The sequence below is a fragment of the Ictidomys tridecemlineatus genome, chromosome 4, assembly GCF_052094955.1.
Source record: "Ictidomys tridecemlineatus isolate mIctTri1 chromosome 4, mIctTri1.hap1, whole genome shotgun sequence".
In the NCBI taxonomy this organism is placed as follows: Eukaryota; Metazoa; Chordata; class Mammalia; order Rodentia; family Sciuridae; genus Ictidomys; species Ictidomys tridecemlineatus.
In genome coordinates this window covers 208,921,625-208,938,098 of record NC_135480.1, presented here as the reverse complement: position 1 = coordinate 208,938,098, position 16,474 = coordinate 208,921,625, and the positions used below count along the sequence as shown (strand labels likewise).

The 16,474-nt window shown below is 59.4% G+C and overlaps 1 protein-coding gene and 1 long non-coding RNA gene across 9 annotated transcripts; one reads left to right on the top strand and one right to left on the bottom strand.

Annotated features, from left to right (window-relative positions):
* Positions 1 to 5,000: 5,000 nt before the first annotated feature.
* Positions 5,001 to 12,231, bottom strand: LOC120889946 (uncharacterized). 7 transcript variants are annotated; one of them, XR_005734197.2, is made up of 4 exons: positions 9,088 to 12,068; positions 8,021 to 8,256; positions 7,220 to 7,356; positions 5,001 to 7,104 (listed from the first exon to the last, which is right to left on the bottom strand). It is a non-coding gene; the product is annotated as an uncharacterized LOC120889946 (long non-coding RNA). The 7 variants fall into 7 exon arrangements; XR_005734198.2 differs by having other exon boundaries at positions 5,001 to 7,058; XR_013438424.1 differs by adding an exon at positions 12,107 to 12,231 and having other exon boundaries at positions 5,001 to 8,256; positions 9,088 to 9,228.
* Positions 12,232 to 12,440: 209 nt separating this feature from the next.
* On the top strand, positions 12,441 to 16,093 carry Tmem250 (transmembrane protein 250). Of its 2 annotated transcripts, none has more exons than XM_078048676.1 (2): positions 12,441 to 12,581; positions 14,054 to 16,093. In XM_078048676.1, the coding sequence occupies exon 2, from the start codon at positions 14,093 to 14,095 to the stop codon at positions 14,588 to 14,590; it is 498 nt and encodes a 165-aa protein (XP_077904802.1). In that variant the 5' UTR covers positions 12,441 to 12,581; positions 14,054 to 14,092; the 3' UTR covers positions 14,591 to 16,093. The 2 variants fall into 2 exon arrangements, with proteins under 2 accessions (XP_077904802.1, XP_040142550.1); XM_040286616.2 differs by lacking the exon at positions 12,441 to 12,581 and adding an exon at positions 12,632 to 13,419.
* The last annotated feature ends 381 nt before the right edge of the window (positions 16,094 to 16,474 follow it).

Here is a 16,474-nt window from a genome sequence, read left to right as displayed (position 1 = left end):
AAAGCTCAATGCCTGTCCCCTGGTCCACCTGTGCCCAGCAGCCTGTGTGGCTAGCCACACCCACCTCACTGAACAGGCCTCTTAATGCCCCTGTCCTAGGTGTGCACCCCACTAGGAGGGAGGAGCCTTGGCGAGCATCCTGGGGGTGCCCAGCACCCGACCTGTCCCCACCACAGGTGCCAGGTGGCAGCCTGGCCCAGGCAAGCCCTGTTCACAGTGGCCCGCCGACTTCCCACCTGGAAGTGGGTGGTCTCTCAGCTACTGACTGAAGGATGAACCTTAGGAGGCAGTGCTGAGGAAAGCAACGGGGCCACCCGCAGGACCCGGCTGCAGAGGGGAGTCCAGCACTCCTCCAGCGCCCGCCTCACCCCACCATTGCAGCCCTGATGCACCTGCAGGAGCTCAAGGAAGAGCAAGGCTGCCCCCTGGTGCCAATGGCAAACACTGCAGCCTCCCCTCACTCCCCAGCCCTGCACTCCCACCAGGTCTGAGCCCTGGGGAGAGGACAGGCCCTCCAGGGAGCAGGCCGGCCAGACAGGGGGAGTGGGGACCCAGCACACCAGGTCTGAGCACTCTGGTGCTGCAGCAACCCCAAGATCATTCTGTAGTTCCACTTGGTGCTGTCCCTGACCCTCACACTCACATCCCCTCCCATTCCTCCCCAGGGACCCCATGACCAGGGTGCAAGTCTTTCTGGGCTCAGTGCTCTGTACCCCTGAAGGTGGGTACATGAGTGGCCCTAAGGAAGCCCAGATCCCACAGCAGCTGCCCCCATCCTTCCAAGGATCCCGAGCCAGAGTCCAGTCCAATGGTACTTCCCATGGGACCATTTCAAGTTTGGCTGACCCCAGGAGTGAACTGAAACACCAGACAGCTGGGGTGAGCTGGGGTGAGCTGGGGTGAGCTGGGGTGAGCTGGGGTGAACTGGGTGGGCTGGGTGAGCTGGGTGAACTGGGTGGGCTGGGTGAGCTGGGGTGGCTGGGTACACAGCTGCCCTTGTCCAGTCTCAGCAAGACAACTGGCAGGAGCTCAGACCTGCGCTGGCGGGAAGAAGCAGGTTGGGTCCCGAGTGTTGACACTCACCCCAGGCCAAGAGCGCCCCCTGCTGGCCTCCCAGTGCACCCACCAAGCTGGGCCTGAGCCTCCAGGGGCAGGTGTCCTGGGCAGGTCTGTGGGATGGGGGTGCCCTGGGCGCGGGCTCCTGTGCGGGGCATGAGGGCGCACACCCTGCCTTCCTTACCATGTGAAGGGGAGCCGTGTACCTGTCCAGTGCACAGGGCAGGACTGCATTTCTCACCACGGGTATAAAGCCCAGCTGAGCTGCACCCCAGCTATGTCCCTCTTATCCCCAGGGGAACCAGCTGCAGGCCCTGATGAGGACCAGCTGCGGATGCTGCTCTGTCCAGGGCAGCAGTGCAGGTGGTCTCAAGGGCTGCATTTTGGACGCAGCATGTGCTGACGTGGAGTCTCCTGTAGGACAAGGTGCCCGGGAGCCTGTGCACACCTTTGTCCCTCTTTGCCTGCCTCAACCCCACTGCGTGGAGGGGAGCTGGGTTCCCACAGATGACCCCAGGACAGGGCTCCAGATCCCTTCTCAGCAGGGTCAGTTCCTGGCAACAGAGCCAGGAATGTCCCTTTCTGAGGCACAGAAGACATTTGTGGGGGCTGAATGTCACCTCCACCTGACCCGTACCCTGGCCCCTGTGCTCTCTTCCCTGACACCAAAGGTGGCCAGTGCCAGACCTGCCCTGGAGGCTCCAGCCCTGCACCAAGTTGACCCTCCTGGGGCCCCCTGCCCCTGGCCCTGGGCGTGGGCAGCTCCCTCGCAGCCCTCCTGCCCTGGGCGGCTGCTGGGTCGATTCCCACCTGCCTTCTGTCCCTGAGCTTTGCCGGAAGCTGCCGCCTGCCCTATAGCCCAGCCTGGCCTGAGGACCAGGTCAGTGAACAGAAACCCAGCCCCAGGGCAGTTGGGCCAAGCACACCTGTCAGGAGGTCCACTTGGAGCTCCTGGAGAGCCAGGGGTTCTGGCCCGTTTCAGCCAGCAGGCCCTGGGCCCAACACAGGGACAAAGGGCTCCACTGAACCCAGGCCTGCCCCAAGGAGCTCAGTCCCAGTAGGTGGGGACAGACAGACAGCCTCCACAGGTTCTGGGAAGACACAACCACAGTGAGCTCTGCCAGGGGGCAGGAGGGCTTCCTGGAGGCAGAGGCTGAGCTGAACCTCTAAGGTCAGAAAGGAGCCTTGGCAGAGGGGCAGGCAGTGCCAGGGAGGGAGCAGGGGAGGATGTGCAGGACGAGCCTGGAGCTTGCCCTGGCAGCCACAGGTAGCTGGGTTTCCCGGTGTCCTGAGAGGTGACCTGGCCATGCTGGAGTCTCCAAGACTGAGGAAGGAACTGGAGTCCAGATCAGAGCAGCTGCAGGAGGACCCACGCAAAGACCTGGGAGGCCAGCTCAGGCGTCCAGTGTGACAACAGGAGGCTCAGGGCACAGCTGGAGAGGCAAGAGTCTGTCCTGTGCCGACCGACCAGGCCTTTCACAGAGGTGGGACAGCGGACCTCAAGCCACGTGGGTTTGGGCCACAGTACAGGCGAGGAAGGTAAAATCCTGACCACGGCCAGGTAGGAGGCTTCTCCCTGTTCATCGCAGCTGGTTTTCAATCGGGAATAGCCCACCTACTAAAATCAGCTTAACGAACGGTAAGGAAGTAAGACTGGCTGTCAGGTGATGAGGGGGAAAGTCCTCGTGCCCATCTCTATTCTTGGGGCAGGTAGACAAACAGGAGCTGCCCACAGAGGCCACAGATGGACACAGGTGCACGGGTTAATGGACAAGACATGGCCAGACCACAGGCAGAGGGCACAACACCTTGCCCGGAAACCCTGGGAATGGTCAGGGGCCCCACTACCACTCAGCAGCCCATCTGTGGTGGCCAAGCTCCAACCACTCTGCCCACCTCAGCAGGGGACCCAGACACCCCGGCCAACCCAGAGGCAGGCCACTGGGCCACCCTTTAGGATGCCACTCCTGGGCCACCATTTGTCCCAGGCATTGGAAAACCCTCTTAGAACTTGGCCCCAGCAGAGCTTTTATTCCAATTTCCTTCATACTGACCAGAGATGTGGGACGCGGGAGATCAGGGACCCAGTGTCCAGCAACCTGCTCCCAGCCCTTCCCGTTTATCCATCTCCACCTCCTCGTTTTCTGTCTTGGAACCCTGTGGGTCCTCTTGAGAGTCCCCCTTTGCCCTCTTTTTGTCTTTCATCGGGGAATTGAACCCACGAAGACTCTACCCCTGAGCCACATCCCCAGCCCTTTTTATTTTAAGTTGGGTCTCACTAAATTTCTGAAGATGTCCTCAAACTCATGATGCTCCTGCCTCAGCCTCCCAAGCTGCTGGGATTACAGGTGTGCACACCATGCCCAGCTGCCTTTGACATTCTTTCCTTTTGTGATATATGTGAAAAACTTACCTTTTTTAGTTTTGTTTCCATCCTGGGATCTAACCTAGGGCAAGCACTCCGCCACTGAGCCACATCCCCAAATCCACCATTTGGTCCTTTTTTAAGTGCACAGCTCAGTGGCATTGAGTGCATCCACCACAGTGCAGCTGCCACCTCTGACCAGCTCCAGAACTTTTTCATCTTCCTAAACTGAAACTCGGTCCCCATGAACACTGTCCCCACAAACAGGGCCGCTCACCCACCACTCCACCTCCGCTCAAGACTGAGATATCACACAGGCTCTGTCCTTCTGTGTCTGGGCTCTTCCCTCAGCAGAATGTCCCCAGGGTCCGTCCGTCTTACTGCCCAGCATGGGTCGCCATAGGCTGCTGATGGTTCCACAGAAACCCTCCACCAAAACGCAGGAAGGGCCAGGGGCCAGAGCAATGAGGAGGGGGGTCCCCAGGGGGTTCAGAGATGGGGGTCCTGAGACACAGGCAGCAGCTGGGAGGAAAGACCAAGTCTAGCCTCTCAGGCACGCTGTCCGCCCGCCCATGGACTCTCCTCCCTCCCCGACTGCAGCATGGGGGGGGGTGGACTTGCCTCTGCTGGAGCTAGCCCCTAAGGGCCCAGACAGACAGAATGGCCACGCGACCCCAACCCCATCTGTAAAGCATGCACCCTGCATTCTGCAGGCCTCAAGGTGCCGTGGCTGCTGGGACTTGTGCTTCCTGGGACACGGCCAGATTGCAGCATCTGAAGGGAGCCAGATGGTCATGGGGTGCTGCACGAGTGCCCACAGCACAGGTGGCACAGGAGCCACCACTGGGCCCTGGCCTTGAGATGGCCACGTCCCCCCAGGAGCAGGCTCTCCAGCACTCCTCCCTGGAGTGCCCACCTACCTGCCACCACCTCTGTCTCCCAAGAGACACAACCAGGGATGAACTGGGGCAGCAGGGGGAGAGCAGGGGGAGAGGGTGGGAACGGAGCCGCGCAGGCAGGCACACTCCTGCTGAGGCCAGAGGAGCCAGCAAAGGCATGGTGGCCTTCTTCCAAGTCTGGCCAGGCCAGGTGACCCACGTGGAGGACGCCTGCTCCTGCACAGAGGCGGGGGTGGAGGGAAGCCTTGTGCCCGATTGGGGAGTCAGTCTCCTGGGGAGAAAAGAGGAAACAGCCTCCTTAGTGGGGAAAGCCCAGGCTGGGGTGCAGCCTACGGGCAGAGCACTGGCCTGGCTTCGAGCCTCAGTGCGAAAAAAGTAAAAGAACGGCATCCTCTGTGGCCAGGACCAGCCTGCTGCCCTGGCTTGAGGTGCTGCCCTGGCCCCTTGAGGGGCATACTCACCGAGTCCATCTTCTCCCGGCCTCCACCTCACTCTGAGGCTGATTAAATTAGTGAATGCAATCACAATCTGAAGCGAGTTAATTGAGAGAATTTATTTGGGCCTGACAGTTTTATGCATGTTTGATTAAGTATTATAGGGTTTGTTTTTGATTTTGCATAATTTAACTTTAAATCCTGCACTGGGGGGCCCATCAACCATTAACGACCAAAATAAACCTCTTTTCAGATGCATCCATTTATGATTTATTTCTGAGTGCAATATCTTCCAGATTTTTTTGGTGCTGTTTCCAAAGTGACAAATATGTTTAAAGTAACATTTTGGGCCATCCCACTCATCCTATAAATCCTCCAGAATGCATACAATTCATTAAAAGTTTTGAAAGAAGTACAAGTTAGCATTTATACTGCAACAAGTGACACATAAATGCCTGCGTTTGTCTTCCAAGCAAGCCATAAAATATACCCGCTAGCCGGTTCCCCGGAGCCTGCACATCACCCACGCTCTGGGGTGATGATCAGCCTTGTCACAAATCTTCAGTCCTGTCAAAGTGAAGCTGCTCAGTCAGGAGTTCAAGTCGAGTCTTTTGTGAAATTAGCACAGAGGCATCAGAGCCCAGGCCTGGGTCTGGGACGCGGGCAGCCCCGGGAGAGGGAGCACCAGCTCCTGGGACCCCTTCACAGCTGGGTCACCTAACAGCCAAGGGGGGTCCTGCTGCCTGTGGGAGGCCAGGACCACAAGGAGACAGAGCAGCCCTGCCCTCTGGGGCCTCCGACTGAGGCCTGCTGTTTCTCGGCTTCCCAGGGGCAGCACTGAGTCTGTCCCGGCCCCGGCCCTGGCAGAGGGCTTCCTGCCATAGATTCCCTGTTTTCCCTTTTGGTGCTGAGGAGGAGCCCGGGCCTCACGCATGTCGGGCAAATGCTCTACCCCCAGCCTTACCCCAGCCCCAGGGAAGATGAAGGAGTGGCCCTAGGTTAGATCCCAGGGATGTTCCCTGGACCAGGGCTGGTCTGTGATCTGGCCAGGCCTGCCGCCCCCCAGGGCCCTGGAGCCCTCGTTCCGAATGCCCAGCACAAGGCCGCACTCTAAGCAACAGCCAAGCACACGTGGGGCTGCTCTGTGGCAGGAGGTCTCTGTCCCAGGGAGGAGCTCAGGCCACTGGAAAGACGGGGCACAGGTGAGCCATCGCGTGGAGGGAAAGGTGGGGTGCAGAGGAGGGGGTCCATGGCCTCGGGCCTCCACCTGAGGAAGCAGGGGGCTGTTGTGGGTGTAGCTCCTGGTCACCAAGAGGGTTCTCTGAGCAGAGCTCTGGCCTGTGCTGTGGCCAGCAAGGCACAGAGCGTTGGCACAGGTCCTGCCCCTCACGACCCTGAGACCTTGAGCAAGTTACTAGTCCCTTGGTCTCCTGTAAAAGGGGACAGGGGCAGCCATCGGCTGTGGTACCCAGTGCCCTTGGGTTCAGTGACACAGAGACCAACAAGTGCCTGGTACACGCACAGCCGGTGTGCTCCCTTCTCAGGCTGGCCACCCGCCCAGGGCAAGGCAGCCAGGAGCAGTGAGGAAGCCCCCCTCGCAGGGGAGGGGTCTAAGCGAGAGGTTTGTTGCCCTCAGGTCCTGCACAGCCATCTCCTCCCTCTGCCCTCACGCGGTCACCCTCTGGTGTGCCTCTGTCCTGACCACTGGTCCTAGTTGACCTGAGTGCCAGGAATACACAGGGTTACTGTTGGTTGTATTAATTCAAGTGTGTGTGGAGGAAAGACCATAAGCAACGTGCCCCTGATGTGATGTGAGTGGCAGAACTGAGGCCAACTGCGGCCCAGGCAGACCTAGATAGTGATGTCAGCGTCTGCACTGCTGCAAGCACAACTGAACTAGGACTTAAAACCCAGACTCTGGGGGGCGATGGGAACAACAGGACCTGGACAGAGAGGGAGGTCTCCGTCGCTGCTGTCTCCTCCAGCTTGAATCTAGTTCCAGAGACCACGACTTAGGACCCATGTCAGGTGAGCATCTGGGACTCTTGGGTAGCCTCAGTTAGGACTCAGAATCAGGATGTGTGTCTGAAGTGTGATGAGCATCAATAAAATAGACCTGATGGAACCCAGCTGTGCCTCAGACTGAGACACTAACAACCGCTCGTCACACTAGTGGATCACGGTCTTAGTCAGCTTTCATTGTTGAGACCAAAAGTCGTAGAACAACTTAGAGGAGGAAAAGTTCATTTTTGCTCGTGGTTTCAGAGGCTCAGTCCATGGCTGGCCGGATCCATTGTTCTGGGCCTGAGGTAAAGCAGAGCATCATGGAGGAAGGGCCTGGCAGAGACAGCTGGTCATTCATGGTGGCCAGGAAGCAGAGAGAGCGCAAGTTACAGGCCAGGGACACAATATAACCCCAAAGGCACATCCCCGGGACCCAGCCTCTCCAGCCACACCCTACATACCAGCTAGTCTAGTCCAGGGGATGACCCACTGAGGCAGCCGCGGCTCTCACAGGCTATCATCTGACCTTGGAGCGTCCTGGCTCTGTCTCTCATGAGCTTTTGGGGGATATCACAGATCAACCATAGCAGGGCCCATCCTAGGGAGCGTTGCACATGTTGAGGGTCAGGCTTTAGCACATGAACGAGGGACACAACTCACTCCATAGCAGCACCTCGAATGTCTCCAGTTCTGTCATCAGACTGACCCATGCCAAGGTGGGTCAGCTCAGGTCTCTCGGGAAGCTCCAGAGAGGATGCCCAGGGCTAGCCCTATGCAGCCTCGCAGGGGCTCAGGGTCTGTTCCCAGATGGCTGGCTGCTGTGGAGGCCTCAGCTCCTCCTGAGCAGGCCGGGAGCAGGACTGCTAGAACACCCACCCAGCATGGCAGCTGAGGGAGACTGCTTGTCTTCCGAGATCCCCGAGAGGGAGGCGGAAACCCAGGCATTCTGTGGCCCAGCTCAGAAGTCTCCACACCCCATCCACCACACTTTTCTTTGGTACTGGGGTTGAACCCACAGTGCCTTACTCCTGCACTTACAGTTCAGATGGCCGGCTGGTCACCCACTGGCACCCCTCTCATGGCCTCCCCATGAGACTTCCCAGCATAGCAGCTGGTGCCCAGAGGGAGCAGTGCCCAGGAGGCTGAGAGAACAGCCGGCTTCTCTGAGAGCCCAGAACCACACAGCACATTCCTCTGGGCCTCCTCTGACTCCAGGCCAGTCGCTAAGGTGGACCACCATGGGGGGGGGAGTGGACTCCTACCTTGATGGCAAGCGGGACGGGCTGCAGAAGAGGCACGGGTGGCTGTCCAGGAAGACAGCGTGTCCCTCACATTGTCCTGTCTTGGGCCCCTCAGCACTTCTTAGAAGCGGGGTGGGGGTGGAGGGGGATTATCATTGAGCTTGAAGCCACACTGGGCCTCCCCCAGGAGGGCCAGTTTGAAAATGACCCTGGAGAACTCAGTGACTTGGGAGCCTGAGGCAGGAGGATCTGGGAGCCTGAGGAAGAAGGATCACAAGTTCAAGGTCAGCTTTGGCAAGTTTGAGCAACTTATTGAGACTGTGTTTCAAAATAAAAACTAAAAAAGGGCAGGGGTGTGGCTCAGTGGTACAGTGCCTCTAGGTTCACACTCCAGCACACACACAAAAAAAAGACTTTGGGAGATTCTGGATGGGGCTCAGCAACAGAGGCTTGCCCCGCATGTGCAAGGCCCTGGGTTCCATCCCCATCATCACCAATTTGAAAAAAAAAAAAGGCCCAGGAGATGTCATTTGTCTCCCTTTCCCTCCCCCTCACAAGCCCTTCAGTGGGCCACAACTGATCTGACAGCAAGAGCTGGTCATATCAGGCCCAGAAGTCACCTGGCTAGCCAAAGCGCCAGGTGTCCTTATCCCTGCACCCACCCCCAGCTGGCAGATGGTATGGGGGCAGGTGCAAAGCTCTTCCAGGCCGGCAGGCTGGACCCCTCCTCTCAGCTCTCCCAGGTGTGGGCAAGCCTGCCCAGCACGTGTGTACCAATGGAGCGAGGGACTGCTGCTCAAATTGTGGACTGGTAGCTGCCCCTGGCCAAGCCAGGCCACACCACAGGTATTCTAGGCACAGGGGGCCAGTGAGTCCCTGAGGCAGCTGCTCACCTCTGCCACTCTGCTGCGAAGGCATTAAGTAGCCACAGACCCTGCACATGTGAGCGTCCATTCCCAGCCCAGGCTGAAGGCCTCCCTTGCACTGGCGCCCCTCCCCGCTTCTCAGGCCATCCCAGCAGGTGGCGCCAAGCCTGCACTCAGAGCTACACTGGGAGGAGTGAGGACCGAGGTGGGGACCCTAGCTACCTTTCCACAGCAAGATAAGCTGCTGGAGGGCCTTTCGGGCAGGCTGCTGAGCTTCACAGGGCACACTGGGAGGGCCCAGCTGTGGTCAGGTCCTGGGGTGGAGGTCATAAACTCAGTTCAGTAGATTGCTTCCAGAACTTCCTAGGAGTGAAGTCACAACAGCAGGGCACAAGGTCAGGGCAGGGGGCGTTTCCTGGAGCTTCCCTGGCTCACCTCCTGGGATAGAAGAGGAACTGAGGGAGCCTGGGGGCCAGGGAGGTGGTGACAGGGAGGCTGCAGGCAACCTTGAAAAGGCAGGGATCTTCCAGAGGGGTCTTGAAGGGTGAGCAGAGGTTGGCAGGTGGAGGAGGAACAGAGACTCATACAAGGAAGGCATGAAGGGGCAAGTCAGGGACAAGCCACCCCAGGATGTATGGCAGCTGGAGGGGAGACAGAAATGCCCCAAAAACCATCAACCCAAGGGCCGCAGACACACAGCCCAGGGAAGAGGTGCATTTTAAGAGGCTTCTTAAAAACCCGTCGCCCTTCACCTGCTGCTGGGAAGTTTCCAATGCTCCCTGGCTATGCTCAGCTCCACCACGGTGGCAGGAGGACCAGGGTCACATACCACCAAGCTCCTCAGACCCTTCCACAAGACAGGGGCCAGTGTGAGCATGGGACAGGGAGGGAGCTGCAGGAGGCTGGGGCTCTGCAGGGCAGCCAGGAAGAGTGCCAAAGGAGTGGCCACAGCCAGAGTCAGTCCTGAGGACAATAAGAGAAGGCCCGCATCGGCTCCACAGGGACCAGCAGGCCTAAAATTAGTCCCAGGTGGAGGAACTTGCAGCTTCTGCAGCTCCCCACCCAACACCCCTGCCCAGGTCACACCAGTCTCTTTCTCCTGGGGCTCTCACCATCCTCCAGCCCTAAGTGACACCTGGACCTCTGAGAGAAGGATAGGCAGGGGTTGGCCACACACAGGCTGGTGGTGTTGGCAACGACCTGGGGCCGGGGCCAACTGGATAGATGCCTGACAGGAGAGTCAGGGCCATTAGCTACAGACAAGGTGACAGGGTAGTGGGACAGACCTCAGAGCAAGACCAAACTGGCCACGTCCCTGGAAAGCACACCAGGGGACCTGAAGTCCCCACCTGGAGGCCTTGGGGAGGGTCCTGGTCTCCTTGAAGAGATTCTAATGCAGGGGTGTTGTGGCCGCTCCAAGTGAAACATGCCTCCTTAATTTCTCTCCCAAAAGCTTTTTTATAACAGTGAAAAGAATAGGCACGGAAATGTGTAAAAAAAAAAGTGAAAATGACCTCTGAAACGAAAGTAAATGAAAACGCTCTGCAGACATCCCCCTGCCTCAGGACTTCGCCCGAAGAATGCACCCACAGCCCTGGTGGGCCATCCTCAAAGGCCTGCTTCACCTGGCTTGTGCGGTCCACCCAGGTCTCTCAAGAGTGGGCGCAGATGGCAGTGACTTCACCCATCCTTAGGTCAATCAGTCTCTTGGGAACTGATGCCACCCACAGCCCTCAACAGACCCTCACAACACCTGGAAGGCAGTACTGCTCATCTGAAAAGAGGGCAGTCTGTGCCACCCCGCCCTGGGCCTTGGCCTATGGTGAGTCTGCACACCTGCCACCCACCTGCCATCTACCCTCATCCTTCCTCATTGCAAGATGGTGGGCACCTCGAGCAGGTTGTTCTATTCATGTTTCCCACCGAGGGGCAGTGTGGGTGGACGATCTGCTCTGGAGTCAGCCCTGTATTCTTCCCCAACTATGCACAACAGGATGTGGGGGGCTGAAAGGGCTGGAGCCAATGGCTGTGGGTTCACTAAGGGATAGCCAGGGAGCCCCAAATGAAGGCACAGGTCAGGGGAAGAGCTGCTCTACAGGGTGACTGCTGCTCCATAGGGTGACCGCCTCCAGTGTGCTCGAAGCCCAGAGTGGCAGACAGGCAGCCTCCTGCTGGCCCATGCCTCGTCCAGGCCATGGATACAGCCCAATGCTGCACGAGAGGCAAGCACTGGTTGGTCTGATCTTAACAGGCCCTTAAAACAGACAATTAAACCCAGCCATCAGGGCCCTGTTTCACTGTTTCTGTGTTCACATGTGTACAGAGTGGGGATGCAATGGTCCAGGCTTCTCTGGGGAGAGCTCTGCTGATCACTGAAGAACCGGCTCCTGGTGCTCTCCCAGGGGCCCTCACTGGTCCAGTCAGTTTTTAGACTCCAGCTCAGGCTGGGTAAAGGCTCTCTGGTCCTCAGAGGGGCCTCGCCCTTTCCTGCACAGTAGAGACTGAGCTGGCCCGGGCCCCAGCCCCAGGTGGCTCTTCCAGCTGCTGGGAGCCCTTATCTCAAGGGCCTCCACCCAATAGCCTGTCACCCAACTCTGCCACCTGAACAGCCTGCACCCTGTGACTGGATCGCAGTGGGCCGGAGGGTCAATGGGGGAACTCTGAAGGGCCACAGCTTTCCAGACTCACCATGGGTGGTCTGACCCTGTGGACACTTCCAGCACACCCCCTGTCCACGACCTCTGTTGCCTGCAGGGCCTTGGCAAGGTCATTACTGCTGGCCTGCAGGATCCACCCTCATTATATTTTTTGTGTTACTGGGGAGTGAACCCGGGGACGCTCTACCACTGAGCTCCATCCCCAGCCCTTTTCATTTTGAGACAGGGTCTTCCTAAGTTGCTCAAGCTGGCCTCGAACTAGTCATCCCCCTGCCTCAGCATCCCGAACCGCTGGGATTACAATTAGGGTCACCACGCCCGACCCAACTTCCTTCTGGGGCTCTAGGGAACCCCGCGCGGTGTCACACCCAGCTCGCCGCCGACAGCCCTGGTAAACTCGCTCGGCTGGTGCACTGCCCACCGCCGCCCGGCCTCCGGCCTCAGGGGGGTCTCCCGCCTCAGGGTAGCAGCTCATAACCGGTCAGCCCAGCTCCCCCGCAGCGTCGAGGACGCGCGCGCTGAACTCTCCCGGGGGGGGGGGGGGGGGGGGGGGTGCGGCCCAACGCATGAGCGCGCCTGCGTACTGCCGAGCCCTCGAGGCCCGCGCAGTTCCTTGTCTGCGCCTGCGCAGTTCCTTGTCTGCGCCTGGGCGGTGACGTCACAACCGCTCGTGGCTCGTACGCGCTCGCCGTGACAGAATCGAGTTCTGGGACGCTTCGCGCGAGGCCAAAACGAGCACAGCGAGGCTTCGCCGTGCCGGCGCGAGCGGAGGGGGAGGAAGGGGCGTGAAGCCCGCTCTACGGTGGCCGCGGAGGGACGGCGCTACGGCTCCCACGCTGGGCCAAACGCCTCGGGCGGCCGGGCCCGGGCACGCCCTCCCCTCCGGGCTTGCCCCAGCCGGGGACGCGTGAGGGGCCGCGCCAGCGTTCGGAACTCTCGGCAGAATGCAGTCCTGCTCTCGGAGCTTCGGGCGACAGGGGCGCCCGCAGGCCCAGTCCCCAACACCGCCGGCCTGCCTCCTGGTCCAGGACGCCGGCGCCGCCGCGAAGAAGGCACCGGGTGAGCGGCCGGCGGAGAGGGCGGGACCTGGCCGCGGGCCGTCTCCAGGGCAACGCGCGGCGCCGACGCCCGGAAGTGGCGCCCGCAGATGCCCTGGGCGGCGGGCGGGGGTCGCGAGCGGCCCGCGGGGCTTCCGGGTGTGACGCGCCTGCGCGTGGCCCCCTGCGCCCCTTGGCATTCATGGGCACGAGGAGGGTGGCCGTGTGGTGGTCCGCGGGCCGAGCGTAGTCTGCAGGGAGGCTCGTGGTGTGGAGCACCCGGCACCCGGCGCGCAGCCTTATGCACCTGCCGGCTCCGCTGTGCTGTCTTGCAGCCACCAGTGCACCTGCCGAGGCACCGGGTGGCAGGAGCAGAATGGAGCCCTCTGCCAGCAGGCGCACTACCCCAGCTGCGCGGGGTACAGTGACACGCCCAAACGAGGGCGTTGTCCTATCCCCGCAGCGACTGGAGACTGGGTGAAGCTTTGCAGAAAGCGCCCGGGCTGGGCACTGGATGGATCAGGGTATCCGCCCCCTGAGTGCCTTTGGCTGCGCAGTCTTTTGCTCTGGACCTGCGTCCGGGAGGGGGAGCTAGACTGAAGTCCATCTGAGGACGTGGAAGCTTTTGGCTGCCTTGTTACTAACTTTCGTTATCGGATTTTCTACATCCTGAACTCTCAATTTGCTGTTTCCTTCCACAGATTATCGAAGCAAGTTGTAAATGGCATTTACTAGGTGCAACTAGAGAGCCATGTGCCATTTTCTCCTTTCTTTTGTAGCCCAGTCTGAAGGGCTGCTGCATCCCGTGGCAAACAGCATGGACCCAACCCTGTGGCCCTGCTTTGCCATGACACCCCCAGGTATCCTTCTTGGTTCAGGCAACCCTGGGAGGATAGAGCTGTTGCCCCCTGCCTCTCCTCCCTTGCTTACAGAGCAGGAGCCCGTGCTCAAGTAACCTGCCCCAGAACATTCCTAAGAAATAACACCACCAGGGCTCAGGCCCCACCTATCTGCATCTTGTTCCTCATCCTAATCTTATTGTTCCTTGTGGAATGGTCTTCAAGGACTCTTGTCCCTGAAATCCACAGAAGTCTTGAGCAATAGTAGACATACAAAATTAAAGCAAGACAAATCCAGAGAACGGTGACTGTGAGAAGCCTTTGGAAAGGAGTGAGCTTAGCCAGACTCTGCTTGTCTGGACCCCAACCGTTTTTTCACTGACTGCTCTCAGGGAGGCCCTCTTGGGTGAGGGTGCCTTGGTCACTTTCCTGGCCTTGCTCAGCATTGTGGGTAAAGTGCCACTTCTGGATTTTACATTGTGGGTCCCTTGGAAGAATCCTCAGGAGGTTTGTAAAAAGGAAAGGTGAGGACTGAGTCCCAGTCCTGAGCTCCAAGCCTGGCATTTGAGCCTGCTTGGCGGGCTGATTTCTCAGGAAGAGACACCCTCACCATGTCCTCAGACTGACTTGATGCCCTCCTTGTCTCTCCCCCCAGGACCACGCCTCTTCTGAGGTCTCCAAGGTCTAGGCGCCCATGACACCCATGCTGACTGCCTCCTGGAGGCTGCACCGCCACTACGAGCTAGCGCCACCGCCGCTGCCGCCGGGGCCAATGCCTGTCATGCCCATCCCACGACGGGTGCGCTCCTTCCACGGCCCGCACACCACCTGCCTGCACGCAGCCTGCGGGCCAGTGAGGGCCTCGCACCTGGCGCGCACCAAGTACAACAACTTCGACGTGTACGTCAAGACGCGCTGGCTTTACGGCTTCATCCGCTTCCTGCTCTACTTCAGCTGCAGCCTCTTCACCGCGGCGCTCTGGGGCGCGCTGGCCGCGCTCTTCTGCCTGCAGTACCTGGGCGTGCGCGTGCTGCTGCGCTTCCAGCGCAAGCTGTCGGTGCTGCTGCTGCTCCTGGGCCGCCGGCGGGTGGACTTCCGCCTCATGAACGAGCTGCTCATCTACGGCATCCACGTGACCATGCTGCTGGTTGGGGGCCTGGGCTGGTGCTTTATGGTCTTTGTGGACATGTGAGGGCGTGGCCTCCGTCTGACTTGATGGGGTGGGCTGTCAGGACATTGTGCACCGGCGTCCTATAGGCGACCACTGCAGAACATGCTCCCCTTTGGGGGAGAAAAGGGCTGAGACTATTCTGTGATAGGAACCACTGCCCCTCTGGCTGGCCTCTGTGCCCCCTGCTGGCTGGGCTTCCGGCTCTGTGGTCTGCTCACCTCCTTCCAGGTCGTCCTGTGGGGTGGCTTCTGTCTGTTCTACACTTAGATTCTCTGTGACACACCCCCCACAGTTAGGCCCTACCAGTGGTTTGGGAGACCCTGGACATGGGTGTACTGCCCAGGAGCAGATCTGGACAGGGTACCCCCTGGCTGCCTGGCTCTCTTCCTGCACACCTTCAGCCCATCTTGGCCTTGGTCAGTGTTGGCCTCCACTGGCCGACACTGCACTGTCTCACAGCTGCCCACTCCCTCTCTCCTGCCTGTCACCCTGAGGGGCTATGTGGATCCCCTTGGATGGCTCAGATGCAGTCTGGCTGGAGTGCAGACAGCCTTGGCTGGTCCCTGGCACAGGGACATCCCAGGGTGTGTGGGAGCCAGGAAGAGCTCCCTCTACCTCCACCCGGCCAGGCCTGCTGAGAATGCCCCCTGTACTGCATGCTGCTGTGAGCGTGGGGTGTCTGGGAACAGGCTTTTGTCCTGTCTTCCTGTGAGACAGCACCCAGCACTGAGACCTGCCTTTCTGGAGCAGGTTCCGGGGGTGGGCCAGGCCCACCACAGAGAGCCTCCCCCAGCACTGTCCCCACCCTGCTGTGGCTGTTGAAGCATCCAGGTGTGAGAGCGTGACTGAGGGACAGGCAGGGTATCCTCGGAGCAGGGAGCACCTGGGCCCCTGATCTAGCTTCCTGTGTTGAAGGGGCTCTGGTCAGTTACGCGAGGTGTAGGACACTAGCCTGACCCTGAGGATGGCTGCTTGGTCAATACTTGCTTCACCCCAAGTTGTCCCCACTTCCTGGGTTGGGTGGTGGCCCCTTTAAACTTGCCCTGCCAGACAGACCAGTGGCCATGGATCTGTGAGGACAGTTGTGTGCCACTGAAGAGCAACTTAGGGAAGCAGAAGCTCCTGGCCACAGATGGCGCTGTAGTTTGTAACCAGCTTCCGTCCGCTGCTCTTCCAGAGGGAGGCTCCAGAGGGCGCCTGTGAGCTGGAGGGCGGGCGCAGAGCTTCCCGGACCCGCTTTTCTCCTGCTGCAGAGAATCTATTGCACTAGGTCATGCGCTTTCCTCAAGCCGCTTTGTTTACGCTCACTGACTCCTGTCACAGAATGGGCAGAGCCCCTCCAGGGCATAGGAGGAGGAGGTGGGTGCTGCAGAGCCCAGGAGGGGCTGGCTGTGCTGCCTTGAATGTAAACACCATGCCAGGGGCGACAGGACCGCTGCGTGCTGCACCCCGCTGCCCAGTGTCCCGAGTGCCTGTCGATTCTTAATGAGATGAGCCACCTGCATTAAACCTATTTTTTTAACACGTTGATGGAGTGATTGCTTAAAGCTCAGAATATTTATCTGATTTTTAAGGATAGAATCACCAACCAAAAAGACCTCAGACTACAGGAGTTTCTCTTCGTGAGGAACTTGGCCTCTGTGGAGTGGAAGTCCACATTCCGGTCCTCCTACCCACAAAGACTTCTTACAGCTCTGAGGCTACCACCACACCTGATTTCAGCCATTATGGGCAGAAAGTTACAGAAGGGAACAGGTTAGTGACAGAGAGACCCTTCCACTGTTTCTGGATGAGACAACTTGTCCCAGGGCAGCATGGGAACAGAGGGGCCAGGTTTGAGTATCGGGGCTTCTGACCACCCTGTGTGTCCCAGGCTCCAGATGCCGTGGGGTCCTGGGGGTGTCG